The sequence below is a fragment of the Benincasa hispida genome, chromosome 1 (assembly GCF_009727055.1).
Source record: "Benincasa hispida cultivar B227 chromosome 1, ASM972705v1, whole genome shotgun sequence".
NCBI lineage: Eukaryota > Viridiplantae > Streptophyta > Magnoliopsida > Cucurbitales > Cucurbitaceae > Benincasa > Benincasa hispida.
The window spans coordinates 10,886,420-10,905,164 of record NC_052349.1 but is presented as its reverse complement, the minus strand read 5'-3'; the positions used below and the strand labels follow the sequence as shown (position 1 = coordinate 10,905,164).

General features: G+C 38.9%; 1 protein-coding gene across 2 annotated transcripts in view; it reads right to left on the bottom strand.

Annotated features, from left to right (window-relative positions):
• LOC120074784 (vacuolar protein sorting-associated protein 8 homolog) overlaps positions 1 to 18,248 on the bottom strand; it is a 44,365-nt gene extending 26,117 nt beyond the window's left edge. Inside the window, exons 1-8 of one of the 2 annotated variants that reach the window (XM_039028026.1) lie at positions 16,636 to 18,248; positions 13,770 to 14,015; positions 13,368 to 13,607; positions 13,157 to 13,262; positions 12,605 to 12,762; positions 11,601 to 12,234; positions 1,032 to 1,096; positions 851 to 952 (exon numbers count right to left, since the gene is read on the bottom strand). In XM_039028026.1, the coding sequence (XP_038883954.1) occupies positions 851 to 952; positions 1,032 to 1,096; positions 11,601 to 12,234; positions 12,605 to 12,762; positions 13,157 to 13,262; positions 13,368 to 13,607; positions 13,770 to 14,015; positions 16,636 to 18,240 (3,156 nt within the window). In that variant the 5' untranslated portion in view covers positions 18,241 to 18,248. Of the gene's footprint in view, positions 1 to 850; positions 953 to 1,031; positions 1,097 to 11,600; positions 12,235 to 12,604; positions 12,763 to 13,156; positions 13,263 to 13,367; positions 13,608 to 13,769; positions 14,082 to 16,635 lie in introns of both variants that reach the window. The other variant, XM_039028025.1, reaches the window with a different exon arrangement.
• Between the last annotated feature and the right edge of the window lie 497 nt (positions 18,249 to 18,745).

Genomic DNA, 18,745 nt, shown 5'->3' with positions numbered 1-18,745 from the left:
TAGCTCATTGTATAATCCTCCTGTACTTTAAGCATTAGTCTCATTTCATTATATCAATGAAGTGGCTCATTTCCATTTAAATTTTAAAAATTAGAAAAAAAATCTTCATTGAAAACCATGAAAGATATACAAGGGTGTAGTACCAAAGAACAGCCCAACGAGAAGAGTCCAACCTTTGCAATATTGATAAACGTCCAGCCAAGAGGTGAGTTCAAATTGTTCGGCAGAGTTAGCCAGGAAGATCTTTTGCCAATCCATTTTCTTACCATAACCATGATGTGTATTGATGATCCAGGAAGGAAAACTATAGAAACCTTGTTCCTGTTAACCCATTTTCTTCATTTGGCTTGAGGAATCTTTCCTCCTCTCTTTTGTAATTTTATAAACAATGAAATTGTTTTTTATTATAAAAGAAATCATAAGGACAAGAAGAGGAGTTAAGTCCACCTCTCCTATGTTCAATTTGCAAATGGTATTATCCATGTTAGTGACTGAAATATGACCTGCTCTGATCTAAATATAGGTGGTACCCTAGAGTTCCGTCGTAGTATGCATTAGCCACGGGCTTTTGTGCATCTGTTACTTTGTCTCTTGGGTGACTGAAAAAAGGTTTGAGAGATGCATTAAACATCTCTTGGGCAAGTGCTGCGCATTTATTTTTCCGCGTGTCTGTGGTGGGTACTTTTTTGGTATTTGTTATCATTCATATGGCTAGTAACATCATTTATTATTTCAAATTCTTGTAACCACACAAATTGGTGACTTGATCATGCGTATGTGGTAAAAATTAGATAAAATACATAAAAAGAAAGTTGGATGGATACAAATGAAAAGATTAGATGGTAAAAACCTGATTAAAATCTAAGGAAGAAATATCCATGTGAAGCACACACTGTTCTACACGCTGCAACCATCCTTTGTGGCTATAATGCTCTACCAAAGCTTGCATAATCTGAAAGAAACCAAAAAATACTATCATTTGACTTTTGTTCTCTTAATGGAAAAATACCATTACATTGTTAATCTTTTACCTCCGGAGGCAGCGATCCAAGCATGTCCTTTAAAATATATGGTTCTAGAAGCTCCAAAAATGTATCTAAAACAATAAAAGAAGTGATTTCAGTGGAAGTGTTTTAATGTTCCTCCATATTTCTATGAAATGAAGGTATCTATATTTCTTATCAAGGTATGTATGTACGTGTGTGTATATGTACACACACTTTAAATATAAATAACCACAATAGAGAAGAAAATAAAACAAAACACTTCAAGAAGCAACAAAAAAGTAATCCACAAATCCTGGGAAAGAATGAATCATCACTAACCCATTTATTTTATCAAGTGCACCCAGAAAGAGATAAACATTCACGGAAGGAAAAAATTGCAACAATTTGCATCCTTTAAATGGAAGAACGTACGAAGCACATATGATAGAAGAATATCCATGTATCTGTTGAGCATTCTTAACAGAGATCTTTCTTTTTATGGAGGAAACAAATCTTTTCATTAAAAAGTGTGAAACATCAACAGACCAAATCATATTTTCTTTTTTGTGGAACGGAAACAAAACTTTTCATTGATGAAATGAAAAGAGGCTAGTGCTTGAAATACAATGAGGCATGAAATGCAACATAAAATCATTATAACGAAAATCATTATAGCAATAAGGAATAAACCATGGATATATCCAAGCTACTCTTAGAATCAAAATGAGCTTTCTACAGGCATCCCCTTCAATCCAAGCTACTCGTGTATCAAGGTAAAGTCAGGAATGGAGTATTTTTATTTCTAAGGAATAGTAAACGGAGGGTAAATATAAACCTTTTATCCCCTCCTTGAGCCATTTCAGTTTACAAGGAAGAGATCAGATGGAAGCAAAGGTGTAAGCTGAAATGAACTATGGATTGGGATGAGAATAGCAGATTCTTACAGACTCATGTCTTACCATAAGAGAAAAAACACCATGGTGGAAATTCTCTCCAAGGATGGCAACAGTCTGGTCAATGACAGTGACATTGAAGCCAAATTTATTGACTTTTACCAAAAGCTATACGATAAAAGGAGTGGTAATCTGACTCTTCCTACCATTGACAAATGGGATCTTATATCCTCCAAACAAGCTGAAGCTTTAGAAGCCCCCTTTTTCGAGCCCAAAACTTGGTGAGGAATAACCGAGTTGGGCAACAACAAGTCCTCCTGTCCGGATGGTAACACTACTGAACTCTTTAAAAAGCATTGGAACATCCTTAAACCCAATATCAAAGGGGCGTTCCAAGACTTTTTTGAGAAGGCTATTATCAACATCAATCTTAATGAGACGTACATTTGCCTCATCCCCAAGAAAACTGATGCTAAAACTGCTGGAGATTACAAATATATTAGTCTCACTACATGCCTATATAAGGTCATTGCAAGAGTGCTTTGAAAAAGGCTTAAGAAAGTTCTCCCTCATAGCATTTTCTAGAATCAATTGTTTTGTGGCCAACCGGCAGACTATTGATGCTTCATTGATTGTTAATGAATTGATTGATCTCTATTTGAGAACCAAGGAAAAAGGCGTGGTGATAAAGCTTGATATAACGAAAGCATTTGATACAGTTGACTTGGAGTTCTTGGACAACATTTTAGTTTCCAAAGGTTTCGACAACACATGGAGAGGGTAGATAATGGGATGTATTTCCTCGGCTAATTACTTCATTAATCATCATTATCATTGGCAGACCTAGAGACAAGATCAGGGCAACCAGGGGGTCTTAGACAAAGAGACCCTCTTTCCCCCTTCCTTTTCACCTTGGTGGTGCATTTGCCTTACCAGAATGTTCACGCAAGGAATCAAACTAGATATTATTGAAGGCTTTAGTATTAGAAATTCGGGAATCTCCATCAATCATTTACAATTTGCAGACGACACGATCCAGTTCTCCTCCCTGAGAAACGACAAACTTAGGGGCTGTTAGGGGTGCTGAGTTGAGATAGGATGTCTAGAGTTCATGTCTGTGGAGTTCATATATCTATGGAGTTCATGTGTCTGTGTTTGGGGTGCAGAGTTATTTGGTCTGAGTTCATATGTCTGTGTTTGGGGTGCAGAGTTGTGTTCATATGTCTGGGTATCTGATACAGTTTTTTGAACTCTAAATAATATGCTTTTATGATTACTATTTTTATTTTGAAACTTTTTTATTCAATAATTCTACCAAACTTTGTTTGAATAAAATATGGATTGCAATTTTTTCTTTTAATTTTTAAAACTTTTCTTTCTTTCTTTTTTTCTTTTTTGGGCAACGAACAACAATTAACCCATTACAATTCTCGTGGAAATATGGTTAAATAAAATGAGAAACTAAAGCGAAATCAAAACTTTTGATTGTAGCTAATTTTTCTCCATGAATTTCATTATCATCTTCTTTTTTTCTTCTTCTTCCTATTGTTGCTCTATATTTTTACTATGTCATGAATTTTTTTTTAATAAATCTCCCTCATTATCCTAACAGCCAATAGAATGTCACCACATTTCCTCAACAGTTTCACTTTCATTTCTTCTAAATTTAGAGGATCATCATAGAACAAATCTCTATATTTCACAAATTCTTGCTGGAAAATGTTCCAGGAAAAAAAATTCATTTTGTGGTTTTTTTTTTATTTGTTGTATGTTACATACTTTTCGTCTAAATATTCTCAGCACTCATTTGATATGCAAACGTATAGATATTACACTTAATATAGACAAAATAATATTTTTTATATAATCAACAACCCTACAACATACTTTAACAGTCATCAGTCTTATAGTAGTCGGAAGTAGTTATCGAAGTTGATTATCGAAGATGATTTTTGTTGGAATTTGAAGTCAGAGGTGGTGGTTGGAGTCTAAAGTTGGTCACATGAAGGTGTATTGGAGTTGCTTGTCGAAATTTTTCGTTGGAGGTGGTTTTCAAATCCCAGAGTTGGCCGGGCGAAAGTGGTTGTCGAAGTTGATCATCGAAGATGATTTTCGCTGGAGATTGTAGTCAGAGGTGACTGTCGGAGCCCGAAGTTAGTCGCATGATGGTGGTGTTAGAGTTAGTTGTCAGAGTTTGTCGTCGAAGGTGGTTGTCGAAGTCTCGAATTGGTCGTTGAAGTTGCTCGCTCAAAGGTGATCATCGAATGTGATTTTCATTAGAGTTTGTAGTCGGAAGTTGTTGCCGGAGCCTACGAAGGTGGTTGTCAAAGTTGGACATCGAAGTTTGTTGTCGGAGCCAATTGGTCGTCGGAGTTGGTAGCATGAAGGTGGTCGTCGGAGTTAAGTCACCGGAGGTGGTTGTCGAAGGCCAGAATTGGTTGTCGGAGTTGGTCGCACATAGGTTGTCGGAACTTGAAGTTGGTTGTCGAAGCTGTCATCGAATGTGGTTTTCGGAGTCCGGATTTCATCGTCGGAGTTGTCATCGGAGATGGTTGTCGGAGCCTGGAGTTGATCATTGGAGTTGTCATCGGAGGTGGTTGTCGGAGACCAGAGTTGGTCGCCGGTGTTTTCATCGAAGGCGGTTGTCGAAGCCCAGAGTTAGTTCTCGAAGTGTGACAGTGATCGATGGGTGGAGCCATTGAAAACATGGAAAGAAGGGAAGTTTGGGTGAGTTGATAAAATATACCAACTCCACCAACATTTAATGTTGGTGGGCCAAACCATGAGGTGGTATATTATACCAACTCGACTCAACTCATGTTGGTAAGCCAAACACTCTCTTACAAACTTATTTGAGATCGATCATCCATTCTTTTAAACAGGTTTCGAGGCTCGAGATTAATCATTCCTGTTATAATTCTATAGTTAGAATTTTCCATTCTTGTAAATATTTTGTGATATTTTCCTTTTCTATGCTTTGTACACTTGTATATATTCATATCTTTGGTGAATGAATAGAGGATTCTTATTCTTTCTCAAGCTTAAGAGTTTTACATGGTATCAGGGCCCTCTAAACAAACTTAAGGTTTTGTGAACCTTAGGGTTTGAGAATTTAGAACCTGTTTGTGATACATTTAGGGTTTTGTAGAGAGGTGAGTTAACACTTTTGCTCACAGTCGCCGTCTTTGGTTCGTTAGCCGTCGTTAGCCGCCGCCGCTGCCGGGGGGGAAAAAAAGGCTATTTTTTCGACACCGCCCAGTCCATCGAAGAGCCCAACCACCGATCTACAAAACCCCAAAGTTCAGATCCCATCTGACCAGCGCATGAGGCTCACGCACCGATTGTTCTTCTTTGTCGTCCGTCCACGCGCCAACGCGTGTAGGCGCATGCACCATTAATTTTGGTTCGTCTTCTGTGGGTTTCCTCAGTTTTGTTGACTCTTCTTGGTGGTGTGTTTGTTTGGGATATATAGATATACCCACTGCTTGTAAAGACATCTCTTCGGTAAATTAGGGTTTGATTCTCTGTTGTCCGGTGTCTATTTTTTGGGGTAATGGCTGATAAGAAACCAGTAGTCACGTCTGAGATTGTTCCTATGGTGTCAAAAGTAACTGAACACAAGTTGAATGGACCTAACTACTATTCATGGAGATCAAATGTTCGCCACTTTATTAGGAACATGGAGATGGATGATCACATCACAGAAGAGTCACCGGTTGATGCTAATAAAGAAGATTTGGTGGCGGAACGATTCAAGAATGCTTCTACAAATCAAGAATTCTATTGACTGTGAAATTGTTGAACTAGTAAATCACTGCGAATCAGTCAATGAACTATTGGAATATTTGGATTTCCTTTATTCAGGGAAAGAGAATATTAATAGAGTGTTTGATGTTTGTAAGACTCTATATCAATCTGATCAAGGAGAAAAATCTCTTATAAGCTACTTTATGGAGGTTAAAAAATACATGCGCGGAACTCAATGCCTTGATGCCAATCAGCATGGATCCAAAAGTTCCAATGGCTCAACATGAAAAGTTGTTTATCTTTTTTTTAACAAGAAACAAACCACTTCATTAAGATAATGAAAGTTGTTATAAGTGAATGAAAGGAAACAACCACTTGAAAACAAATCAAAACATAACATAGATTAGTAAATGCACCAGGACATCTCAACTAGGTTGACACCTCCGTAGCACTCTCATCATCTCCTAACTATTAGAGCAAAGAGACTTAAACATAGAACAAAGCTGAAAGAAACCATGCCTGATACAAAGGCTTACATCAAATGCGGATCTGAAAAATAAACTTATAGCCAAAAAACTAAGCAATTACAAAATCATGAAAGCTGAAAAATGAAGGCATTCCAATTGAGACTGATGTCTTGAATGGAGAGATCTTTAAATTCTTTTGCAAGGGAGCACCAAGAAGAGGCATTGAGATGAGCGGTATCAAATTCTTTTGTGAGGGAGCACGTGAAAAGTTGTTTATCATGAGCTTTTTAGTAGGTCTTGCACCTAAATATGAGATGGTCAAAGATCAAGTGTTGTCAAGCTCAAATATCTTATCGTTGGAAGAAGCTTACACTCGAATACTTCGTACTGAAAAGACACAAGCAGTTACGTCATCTCCTCTATAACAACAGCCTTCCAAACTTCAGTTCCCATTGCTTCCTGTATGTTACTCGGTATCACCCCTGCATCTAAACTAGTGGTAAAGGCCCTAAATTCTGATGACAGGTTACTATATATCATGTAACTATGCATGGGGTACCTTGTACATGACCGAATACCTTTCCTCAGGGCTATTGGAAGATCAAGAGAAGCATCATATTCCTTCAAACTGTCAAAATTTCCATTGTGATCACTAGTCTCCTCTTCCTGTTTCTCATCTTCAGAAATCACACCTTTTTCACCATTATCTTTAGTATCACTTCACCATTTTCAGAGCTGTTCTGATCGTCATTTCACTGTCGTCTTCTCATCTGCTATAGTGGTGCTATCAGCACCTTTCCCTCCTTTTTCCTCTCTGCACTCGTAGTTACAAGTATACATCTCATTAATTTTCAGGAATACATGTACCTGATGTCGGGTTTGACTCATGGACCAGAGCCGAGATGCAAACAGGTGACGTTGTTTCCTTCCTGAGATTTTCCTATAGTATGTTATCCATGGGACTTGATTGGTAGGAAAGATAGGACCAACATGTTCGGGAAGAGGGCAGACTCAAGGGAATTGATATATGTGGACCAGATAGTCTCTTCACTAGAGGTCTCCCCTGAAGAGTGGCTACAAGGAAGAAGGGTTGATCCTCTCAGGAAGGGATATCCATGGAAACAAAAATATTGCGAGGAGATGGGGTGGTAACATTTATACCCGCGCTGATGGAGTGGATACCCAACAAAGACGCACTTTTGAGCACGGGGAGTAAATTTCGTGCGGTTTGGACCATGAGAGTGAACAAAGGCAACACAGGCAAAAACTCGAAGGTGGTACATCGGAGACTAAACGAGTCGTAGGTATGACTCTTTTAAACAGTCTAAGGGGTTTTGAAAATTGAGGACCCGGGAAGGCATTCGGTTGATTAAGTGAGCAGCAGTAAGGATGACATCACCCCATAGGTAAGACGGGAGTGATGTGGATAGCATTAAGGACTAGCAACTTCCACTAAATGACGATTTTTCCTCTCTGCTACCCCATTTTGTTGGGGAGTGTAGGCACACGAACTCTGGTGGATAATCCCTTTGGAAGTAAGAAACTCCTAGAAGGAAGCGTTAAAGAATTCCCGCCCATTGTCACTTCTCAAAATACCAATCCTGACATTAAACTGGGTTTCCACAGTGGCATAAAATTGTTGGAATACAGTAATATCTCGGACTTATCAGTGAGAAGAAAGACCCAAGTAAGCCGAGTGTGGTCGTCTATAAAAGTGACAAACCAGCGTTTCCCTGTGGAGGTTGTGGTTAGTCAGGGACCCCAAACATCACTGTGGACTAAGGTGAAGGGTTTGGATGGTTTATAGGCTGGGAGTGAAAGGAGACACGACTCTGTTTGGCACGAATACACACTTCATACTTTAAAGAAGACACATTAATATTGCGAAATAAATGTAGAAATAAGTGTTTCATGTACTGAAAGTTCGGATGCCCTAAGCGGTAATGCCATAACAAAAAATCATTCTCAGAGGTAGAAAAATTTAAGGAGACAAGGCTAGTCCTATAATCATTCCTAGAGGAAACATCATCAGTTAGGAAGTAGAGTCCCCCATCGTGCCGGGGCAGTGCCAATCGTCATCCCCGAGCTTAGATCTAAAATAAACAGATCGGGTGAAAAAACTGCCTACAATTCAAATCTCTTGTAATCTTACTGATGGATAACAAATTATATGAAATTTTAGGAACATGCAAAACGTCCCGCAAAACCAAACCCTCAAACGGAGATAAATCCCCTTTTCCTGCAACAGGTGCGAACGACCCATCTGCAATCCTAATTCGTTTGTTACCAGCACTTGGATAATATGAGAGAAACTGATCAAAGGTACCAGTAAGATGATCCGTCGCCCCTGAGTCAACAATCCAAGGCTTTCTATCGTTCACACTAATAAGACCAAAAGACTGTATATTGCCTGACTGGGCGATGGTACCGATTCCAACCGTACTCAAGCTGGTCGTATTGTCAACTGAGGGAAACACAGGCAAGATATTTGTAGTAGGTAAAATAGGGAAAGAATTTACCGGGCTTTCATCTGAGTATTTGGGTCGAGCCACAACCGGTTGGAAACGGGGCAGCCACTAACGGCAGGAAGGAAATCGACGGCTAGAAGGTAGTCGTCGACTGGAGGCGGTTGTCGGCCTGTTGTTGGTCAAATGTGCCTAGGGCAGAATCAGAGAGGTCATGTTCTCTTTGCCGGACGAGAGGGTTCGCCGGATCGACACGAAAACCCTAGGGTACGCCGGCGTAGTTGAGTTTTTGCAGGTCGAAGCCGAAGCCCTAGGCTCGATCGGAAGCTGTCGAAGGTCTGAAGCCCTAGGCGCGATCGGAAACCCACCCTGTTCGTCGATCGGAAGTTGCAGGTCGAAGGCGCGATCGAAAGAAACTCTATCTGCCAAGGGTTGCTGCGGATGCGGACGTCCCCGATCGGAACCGTACCTGAGGGATCAGTTGACGGCGGCGCGAGACGAGGCAGATCGGCTCTATTTGTGCATTCTTCAGATCTGTCCATCTGCGGCTCCCATTGACGGCGGCTTTCTGTTGACTGCAACTAGATGGCAGAAATTAATTCCGATGAGGTAGCTTGAAAACACTCCTTTACCGCGGCTCGAATAGCGGTTTTCATATCAAAACTCGAAGATCCACCAGCTGAAGGCGACTGTGGATGGTTCTCTTCTATAGTGGCTAGGGTTTCGTCCCCTTGCTCTGATACCATGTCAAAAATAAAAGAGTAGGGAAGAGAATAACAACACAGTTACGTGGAAACCCTAATACAGGGAGAAAAACCACGATAGACACTGATTTTTATTATTAATTCTGATACACAAAGTACAAGAGAATAGGCCAAATAAATAGACTAGTGGGAAGCCCTAGGGTACACATAATTACTAAAATGCCCCTAGGGTTACAAGCTGTTTTTTCGACAATATGTACTTAACTTGTTGACTGAAACAGGAAAGCTAGGAGCTAAGCCATGTAGTACCCCAATGATGCCCAACTTACAGCTCACAAAAGATGGAGAATTGCTAAAAGATCCTGAAAGATATAGGAGGTTAGTGGGAAAACTTAATTACCTTACAGTGACTCAACCCGACATAGCCTATTCAGTAAGTATTGTGAGTCAATACATGTCATGTCTTACAGGCATTGGGTTGCATTGGAACAGATTCTTTGTTATCTGAAGGCTGCTCCCGGACGTGGTTTATTATATAAAGATTATGGTCATACTAATATTGAATGTTTCTCAGACGCCGATTGGGCAGGATCTAAAGAAGACGGAAGATCAACTTCAAGGTATTGTGTTTTTGTTGGTGGTAAATTGATTTCTTGGAAGAGTAAGAAGCAAAATGTGGTGTCACGTTCAAGTGCAGAATCAGAATATAGAGCAATGGCACAATCTATGTATGAATTGATTTGGATATATGAACTTCTTGTTGAGTTGAGATTTGAAATCACCATACCGACAAAGTTGTGGTGTGATAATCAAGCAGCACTTCATATTGCGTCTAATCTAGTATTTCATGAAAGGACTAAACATATTGAAGTTGATTGCCATTTTGTACGTGAGAAAATTCAACAAAGGTTGGTATCTACAGGATATGTGAAGACTGGAGAACAATTAGGAGATATTTTCACGAAAGCATTTGATGTAAGACGTATAGATTATCTATGTAACAAGTTGGGCATGATTAACATACATGCTCTAACTTGAGGGGGAGTGTTATAATTCTATAGTTAGGGTTTTCCATTCTTGTAAATATTTTGTGATATTTTCCTTTTCTATGCTTTGTGCACTTGTATATATTCATATCTTTGGTGAATGAATAGAGGATTCTGATTCTTTCTCAAATCTAAGAGTTTTACAATTCCAAATCAAAGTTCGAGGGTATAAACTATGATCCCAATACAGTTAATGCTCTGACTGAAGCTTTAGGTAGCAAGGTTGGCTCTTGGCCTACAAGTTATCTCAGTCTTCCCCTTAATGGCAACCCATTCATAAACACATTTCGGGAGCCTATCACTGAGAAGGTTGAAAGAAGATTTGGAAGTTGGAGTGGTACCAATATCTCTAAAGGTGAAAGACTTACACCGATCCAAGCTACATTAAGCAACTTTCCCACATACTTCCTCTCTCTTCAAGCTTTCATCCAAGGCTGCAGCACACATTGAGAAACTTTACAAAAAAACTTCCTTTGGAATGGTAAAAAGGATAAGAAAAGTATTCATTCTATCAATTGCCAGAAAGTTGAGCTTCCTATTCAAGAAGGGGGCCTCAGATTAACCAATTTGAAGACCAAAACCAAAGCCTTCTCACTAAAGGGATTTGAAGATATAATTTGGAAAAGGATGCCCATGGGAGACACCTTATCGATGCCAAATATGGCTCATAACTTCAATGAACAAATATTTATTAAAATAAAAAATAAAAAACAACTATAGCAATTACAGCCAATTAAGAACGCAGAAAAAGTCTGCAGCCCAATGATCGAAGGCCAGAACAAGGATCAAAACAACAACAAATAATTAAAAAACCATTCCTTTCGAAGGCCTTTCCAATGGAGAATGCTCATCACTCCAGCAAGAAAAACAGACAACTCCAAAGTCCAAAGCACCAAGGTGCAACAAAATAATATGACGAAGAAGACAAAACATGTCATTGAAACTTCATTCCATATAACCATACAGACGAGAGCCCCAAACCCTTAAAGGATTCTACCACCGAAAACTTAACTAAGAACCATCTCCTTAAAAGGCCTCCTGACTTCTCAAAGAACTGCACAAAAAACCATCCAATTTCCTTGTAAATTCATCAACCATATTAGCATTCTCCTTCCTTGGAAGACTCCTTTCTCTCTTAATAATTGGTCTAGTTATAGATAATTGAAACCCTAATTCGAATTTCATCCTCCTGCAACTAAAGAAGCAATTAATAGAATGAATTCATACTAATTTGAACTCCCAACAATCTACAACGAAACAATCAATATAAAGTTAAGTTACGAGTTAAATACCTCTCTGTTGAACACCCACAAATTTGGAGAAAATTTCATCAAAGAGAATATCAGTCCTAGTGATGTGGACACAAAACTCCACTGCAACTCCACCAACACGATTGTATTGCTCTTTTATTTCAGAATGTGCATAATGGCTTTCACTCATCACATCATCCAATTTTTCATTCTTTTCAATTTGGTTACAGAAGGCCACTGATATATATGAAAACACTTCGTCCACATATGATAACAGCAACTCGATCAGAAAGGGCATTACCAACTCCTGCAAAGATTCCAACGACCTAGGGAGATCAATAACACCATGAGCATGGCCGTCATAAATGGTTATTGCCATGCTAAGGGCACTCATCCAGTCCCCTGCTTTCCTTAGAACCTGAACCCGCTCCTTCCATGGAAGGAGACGGGAAATAACAAGATGCATAGGTCCCAATACATATATAGAAGCTCCTCTAACAGCCACACAATTGTGATACGCCTTCTCAGGGTTGCCCAAAACATTAACAAAGTGGGTGTGATATGCAATGAAATCTTCCTTATCAAAGCCATCTACAAATATACTTGTCTGGTGAATCATAGTTCCATCCTTCTCAAATAAGAAGAGTTGTCCTGTTACTGTGAGAATGACAAGAACCTGTAGAGTTTATAAAACTTCTGATTAAATCTTGATGCAAACAGGTATTCCTTACTACATGCAGAAAATATGGATGGAGCCACCAGTTAAAACTGGAATTCTATTCATTTACTTTCAATAAGAACCAATCTCACTAAATGCAATCTGATGGTTTTTGTTGTATCTATAAATCCTAACTTTTCTGCTTATATGTACTATGTTTAAAACTGAAAATAAGCACCAAGCCCAACATCACAGTAACCTTTTACAGCTGCACTGAACTATTAAGGTAATAGTAGTTAAAGACAAATTTAGAAACAATAAAAACGATCAACCTTCTCTTTCTTTTTCTTTTTTTTTTTATAAGAACGATCAACCTTTAAAAAATTACCTGGTCGTTTAACCAGACAACACCTATGGCTGCACTCTCAAGGGACCACTTGCCACATACTTTAAGCTCTGTTTTCACCAACTTTGCTACCTGAACCATTTTATCCCAGGCAATTGCAAGCAACGAAACCCTTTCTACTGCTTCAGAAGGTGAAGTTTCTGCCATAATTTAAATCTTAAGGCCAGAAATAAAAACTAAATGCTCAAATCCTTTATTTATAAATAGAAATTTTCATTGACCTGATGAAATCATAAGGTAAAAGCCGACAAGCCAAAGGAGTTGCAAAAACCTCTCCATTAAACACAAACCAGAAATTATGTAGGTGCTATCCTTCTCCAACCATACTCCAATGGAATGGGTTGATTTTATTAAGTTACAAACTAAAATAAGACTGAATTGAAACATCACTTCAAAAATGTGATCCAGGTCACTCATCAAATCAATTCTGAATTTTTACAAATACTATATTCATTTTTCTGACATGAAACAAATACTATATTCATTCCATAAATGATTGATGTCGTGATCATGTTAAGGGCAATAAATTCTTACCAAAAGACTGTGAGCACTTCCAAGCAGTGTAAGGCATAGAACCTTCCCGAATCCCATCTGGCTTAGAGAGCTGAGCATACACTTCCACAGTGGGACTCAACCTAACCTGATCCAATCTCAAGTGAATTCAAAAAGTTTCAGAACAGGTTAAGTAAAAATATCAACATACAATTATGAACAAAAAATTGTGCTATTATCAAGAGTCCCATACCACCAGAGCAGTTTGATGGGTAGCAAATACGACAACTCCTTCTTCGACAAAAGATGATCCTTCATTGAAGAGTTTCCAGCCTGAATCTCCTCCAACAACACCCCCCATCATGCTCCCAATACTGCTGGTTGAAACTGCGGCATTTGAAAGAGTTGGTGGCAAAGAACTTCCACAGAATTCATTCAAAAGAAGTGCTGAAGCTGATAGAACAGTCCCCGTTTTTTGCCCATCAAGAAGACACTAATTCAGTAAATTAACACCAGATCACAATTCGGACCAATTAATTTGTTTGGTGTCACAAACCCTTACAGAATAAGCATTTTAGTTGCAACGGCCAATATAATTAAGATCATTCTAATGGCAACAGAACCCATATAACTATGGTGTAGATTAATTTTCTACCTGAGTTTTATTGGAGAATCTATTTAGCAAAGGAACCACTGAGAACGTATGTAACAAAACCAGACCCTTGCTATCACCGGTAACTGCTTTAAATTGTCGAGTAACCTGAGCCTCCTGCCCAAGGAACAATGAATGAACAACTGGTGATGTGTGTTCTCCGGAAATAACCTTCGCTGCTGATGCCCTCAACACATCCCAGACTGTAATATGACCATCACTGTAACCAGCTAGAAGCAGGTCCCCTTGCTGATTAAAGCATAGAGATGTTACTGGTGCAGTTGATTTATCTCCTTGTGATCCAAGCAGTAACATCTATATCCACATAGTGTAACTTATAATATTAAAATATCTTAATAAATGGAGAAGTAACAAAAAGACTGAGACCAACAAAGATGATCAAGGATCTTGTCAGTAAAATACAAAAATAATAAATAAAGAAGTCAGTTTCTCGGCTTGGTTTGAAAAGATAATATCGCTCTTTTTTAACAAGAAAAAATCTATTTTTTTCAAAAATAAACTAGAGACTGTCACCAGACAATGAAGGATGTAAAAAGAAAAAGATAAAGCATCAAACCTCCACCAAGAGACACAAAAAGGCATGGCAATTGGTGGCAATCATTCAAATTTTGAATACTATAATTAGACAAGGAATTTGACAAAAAATACCAAATCGAAGCAAAAACTTCACTAATGTCCCAAAATTCATCAAGAGTTGCAACTCTCTCCATTTTTGTTTTCCTCCTCCAAGTTCCCTACTAGAGAGCTTAAGTCAAAGTCAAATCTTCAATAGTATCTTGGGTTTGTAAAGAGGGTGGATTTGAACTTCAATGAACTTTTTGCAGTGAATATACTATCAGTGAACCAAAGAGCATTTGAGGCACTACATTTGCAATCTGTTAGAGGTGTTTAATCCTTCCAACCTTAGAGCTGAGAGAAGAAGTGGTGTAAAACCAAAAGGGAAACAATCTTATACTGGCATTTGCTAACTGAATTGGAGAGGGTAAAAGAAATACATGTTCAATCATGCCTTTTATCTCCAAGTATACAGCCTTCACGATCCCCTAAATGATAATCATTGGAGTTTGTCAGCCAAAACAGCTTCAGAAAACAATTATCTTGGCCAGTCCAAGTATGTCTCCAATAAACTCGGTTTCCACTGCTACTATAAAAGAATATCATTTCCCATGGCCTCACAACATTTCAAAATGTAGCACCATGATATATAGTGCTTGAGTAATACTTAAAGTTAAAAACCAACTCCAAGTTTAGTTCCGTACTGCTAACAATTAATATACAGCATAAGACAACCCTAATCGAAAATAAACACTTCCCTTTACCTAGCAAATTATTGTTTCTTTTTTCCCAAAACATTGACGTTGGGTTTCCTTTTGTTAACAGGTAAGTAAATGTTATCCCAGCACATGAGATGGCTTTCTCCCTCATTATTGGCTTCTTTTTCACGAGAGACTATTGGGACTTTCAAAAGGAAGAAGTCCTCCATTTGCCAACCTACTTACGATTCTTTCATGGATATCAAAAAGATTTAAGCCACCACCATACTGCACACCCAAATAGCATGTGTTATTGACCCAAAATACACCTGAAAGTAGTGGCTTCCTCCAGGGATAAGATTTTCATCAATATTGATTACCTATGATCAAAGACTTGCAGATCAACTCTAACCAAAATGAAGCTTAAAGATTTTGATGGCTTTAAGGAGATTATCAAGCCTACCTTCTCTGTATGAAGAAAGCAATGAGCTCCGACTTGCATATTGAAGAGTGAAGGGTCGGAGAAGACATCTCCATTCTAAACATCAAAAATGACCATAAAGATGTTGAAACTCCTTGTTCTTCTATTTTAATCCTTTTTCCGCTCATGCTCCTACTACAAAGTATAACGTTCTAACAACTTCCTTGAGATCAAAAAAGACCATAGAGGTGTTGAAACTTCCTCATTCTTCTATTTTAATCTTTTTTTCCGCTCAACCTCCTACTATAACATTCTAAGGTGTACTTTTCATCATGTGTGTCCCTACCTTCTTAAGCAACTCCAAATTTGGCCCTTTCAATACTTTCAAATACAATACCGCCATCTCACTCAGTATGCGATAGTCATTTCCCTTTGTGGTAGATAAAATTATTAAGAACTTCACTAGTAGAAATGATATCACCATCTCAAGGAACAAAAATCGATGGCATTCCTTAAAAAACAACAAAAACTCTATATGCTTCCAAAAAAAAAAGAAAAAAAATCCTCTATGATGCCAAATTTGGCACTTGTAATACTTTACCGGTAAAACGTAAAATGACAGCATAATTACTTATTATATCCTAATGTTTATATCCCTCTACAAAAAGAAAGGTATGTTTTAAGAAAACTTTAGAATTCAAGGACACGGTTGTGCAATCTATAGAACATATCATGTTCCAGTAAGGTCGTGTACGTTTCAAGAAAACTTAAACCATGGACGTAATACAGTTTTCTAAATGACTGGAAACTGATGGCATTCTTGAAAGGAGAATTCTGACTATAACTTCAAATCTCCTGTATAAGATGCCAAAAGTTTCAAGTCCACATATCATTTTTAACATCTCAAACAATTCGTTGAAGTGGATGTAAAAACCGAATGTAACATTCAAGAGACCCATATAGTACAAGTGGAGAAGATGGAGAAAGAGAAATGCAATCGGTTACACTATTTGCAGCTATTAAATGGTGCTATTTAACAATATATCAAACATGCATTTACGGTCACAGCTCCATAAATCTCTCGTATCCATATAAGTTCTAAGTAGACAAAAAGAAACTCAGATAACAGATGCACCAAGAAATAAACTACGTATTGCATAGGTACAATGTTGACCTTCGCATCCATGTTGTCGCCATTTTGAGCTGAGGATTTACTAGCCACCACAACAATATTTCCTTTTGACATTCCAACTGCAATATAATTCGCATGAACAGCCAAGACTTGGGAAAAACCATGTTCACGCTTGAATGAATGTGATGAAATGGTTCTTGAAATACTATTGTCGGCTTGAATGTCGAAGTACCCCAATGTTGTTGTGCCTCCCTTAATACCTTCAAGCCTCATTGGTTGGGCAGCAACGCCTTCTTCCCAATGCAGTGCAGTGAAAGCCTGCTTCTTTTCAATTTCTTCGGCCAATTCAAGTGGATTGGTCGAGGACAGGGGCATCCTTTCTGGACGTTCACCAATTTGAAAGTTGTCCAACTGCTCGGTTGTTTCCCCCAATTCAATGATATCGTCCACTTCACTGGGATCCTCAATGGCAAGATCCACCTCCGTATCTTTTGACGGTTGAAGACATTTCTCGAAATCTTGAGTTTCCAACTCCAGGCTCCCGTAGCCCACAGAACTTCCCTCATCGTCAGGTTCGATAGACCACGGAATAGCCCCTTCATTTGATTCATCGACATCCAATGCTGTTGGATGTGTCTCCATCGAACAAACATTTTTCTGAACAGGACCAGACAGGCTTCTATTGTTGGCTCCCACTCGCGGTAGAGTTGTAGCGCTCTCGTTGAAATCCACATCATCCACAGAACTCGGTTCTGCTTCGCATTCCATATCTCTAGTTATAAGAAACTCGTCATTATATGGGACACCGTCTCCGATGTTGTCCCTTTCCCACAATTCACCGCCGACGTTCATAGATGCAACCTGATAATCAGCAATCCTGTCGACCATTGAAATTGACTTTTCGCCAGAGTCCTCTGAATGAATGTTAGTATGATATAAACTATCAGAGAAAAACTCTGACTCGACAGCAGAAGAGGAAACCAACTCGTCATCGTCGAGAACCATGTTCCCATATCCTGCCCTCCTCGACTTGATTGCTGCAGCGTGCGGGGCTGGCGTGGACCGAGAAGCCGCGGCAGCTGCGGCAAGCGCCGCCCCAGGTTTCGCATTCGATCTAACCCCTCCAAACAACGATGGCAATGGACGAGATCCCCTTCGAAACGGGTCGTCCGTTAATTCACCGACCTTGGCATGAGAGACCGCACCTGGTTTCAATTGAACTGACTTCTCGTTCCATTGGTTGCTTCTTGGAGTTTCAGGATCCTTTATTGTTTCCTCGAACGGAGACTTGAACGGTGATATAGAAGGAGACGTGGAGACCCCGCCGTCCCCGGCGGCGTTGTTGCGAAGGCCGCGGGAAGGGGGAGAATGGGGAGGGGATGAGGTGGAAGAACTGGATTCGTTTAGAATCTCGTCGATGCTACGGTGAGGGAATGATAGGTCATCGTCGTCGTCGCCGTCGTCGCCGTCGCCGCTGGAGAGGTGTGCGTGAATGAAGGCATTCAAGTCCAGCTCCATTAGAGGAAGCGTTTCGTTGTCAGTCAGTTCCTTTGTCATTCTCGATCTTGAAGCCAGCTCGTTCCGCTGTGAGGACTGAGGCGGCACCAAAATAGTGAACCTTTTTCTCTTCTGCAAATACTGACACATTAATAGGCTTTAAAATATGTTTGGCCAGGTTTGTCCAAATGAAAAGTAATAAATCAATGCTAACATAAAATGTGTGTCGAATTTGATTATTTTGGTATCGTTTATATCACACATAGGATCCGTCATGATTTGTAATCAAAAGATGCAAACGGATTGACGAGCAAAACGTGTTCAATCCAATTGTATTTAGAAATTACGTTTTATCGTTATCGTTACCATTATGTTTTCCGCTACAATTACTTTTATTGTTAGAGGGAAAAATATAAATTTTAACATTTTTATCGTTATAGATACCATTTGACCCTCGTATGTAACAATAACGGTATCGATAACAGTAAATGTGTGATTTAGTAAACATGGTCTTAATTGCAACTATTCAAATATAAAGATAAAATATAAAGGGTTGTTTAGATTACTAGTTCATCCTAATCTTACAAGTAGGCCCATTTAATTATCATAATGAATTATGGTCCCACCAAGAAATTGTAATCAACAAACTTAATTC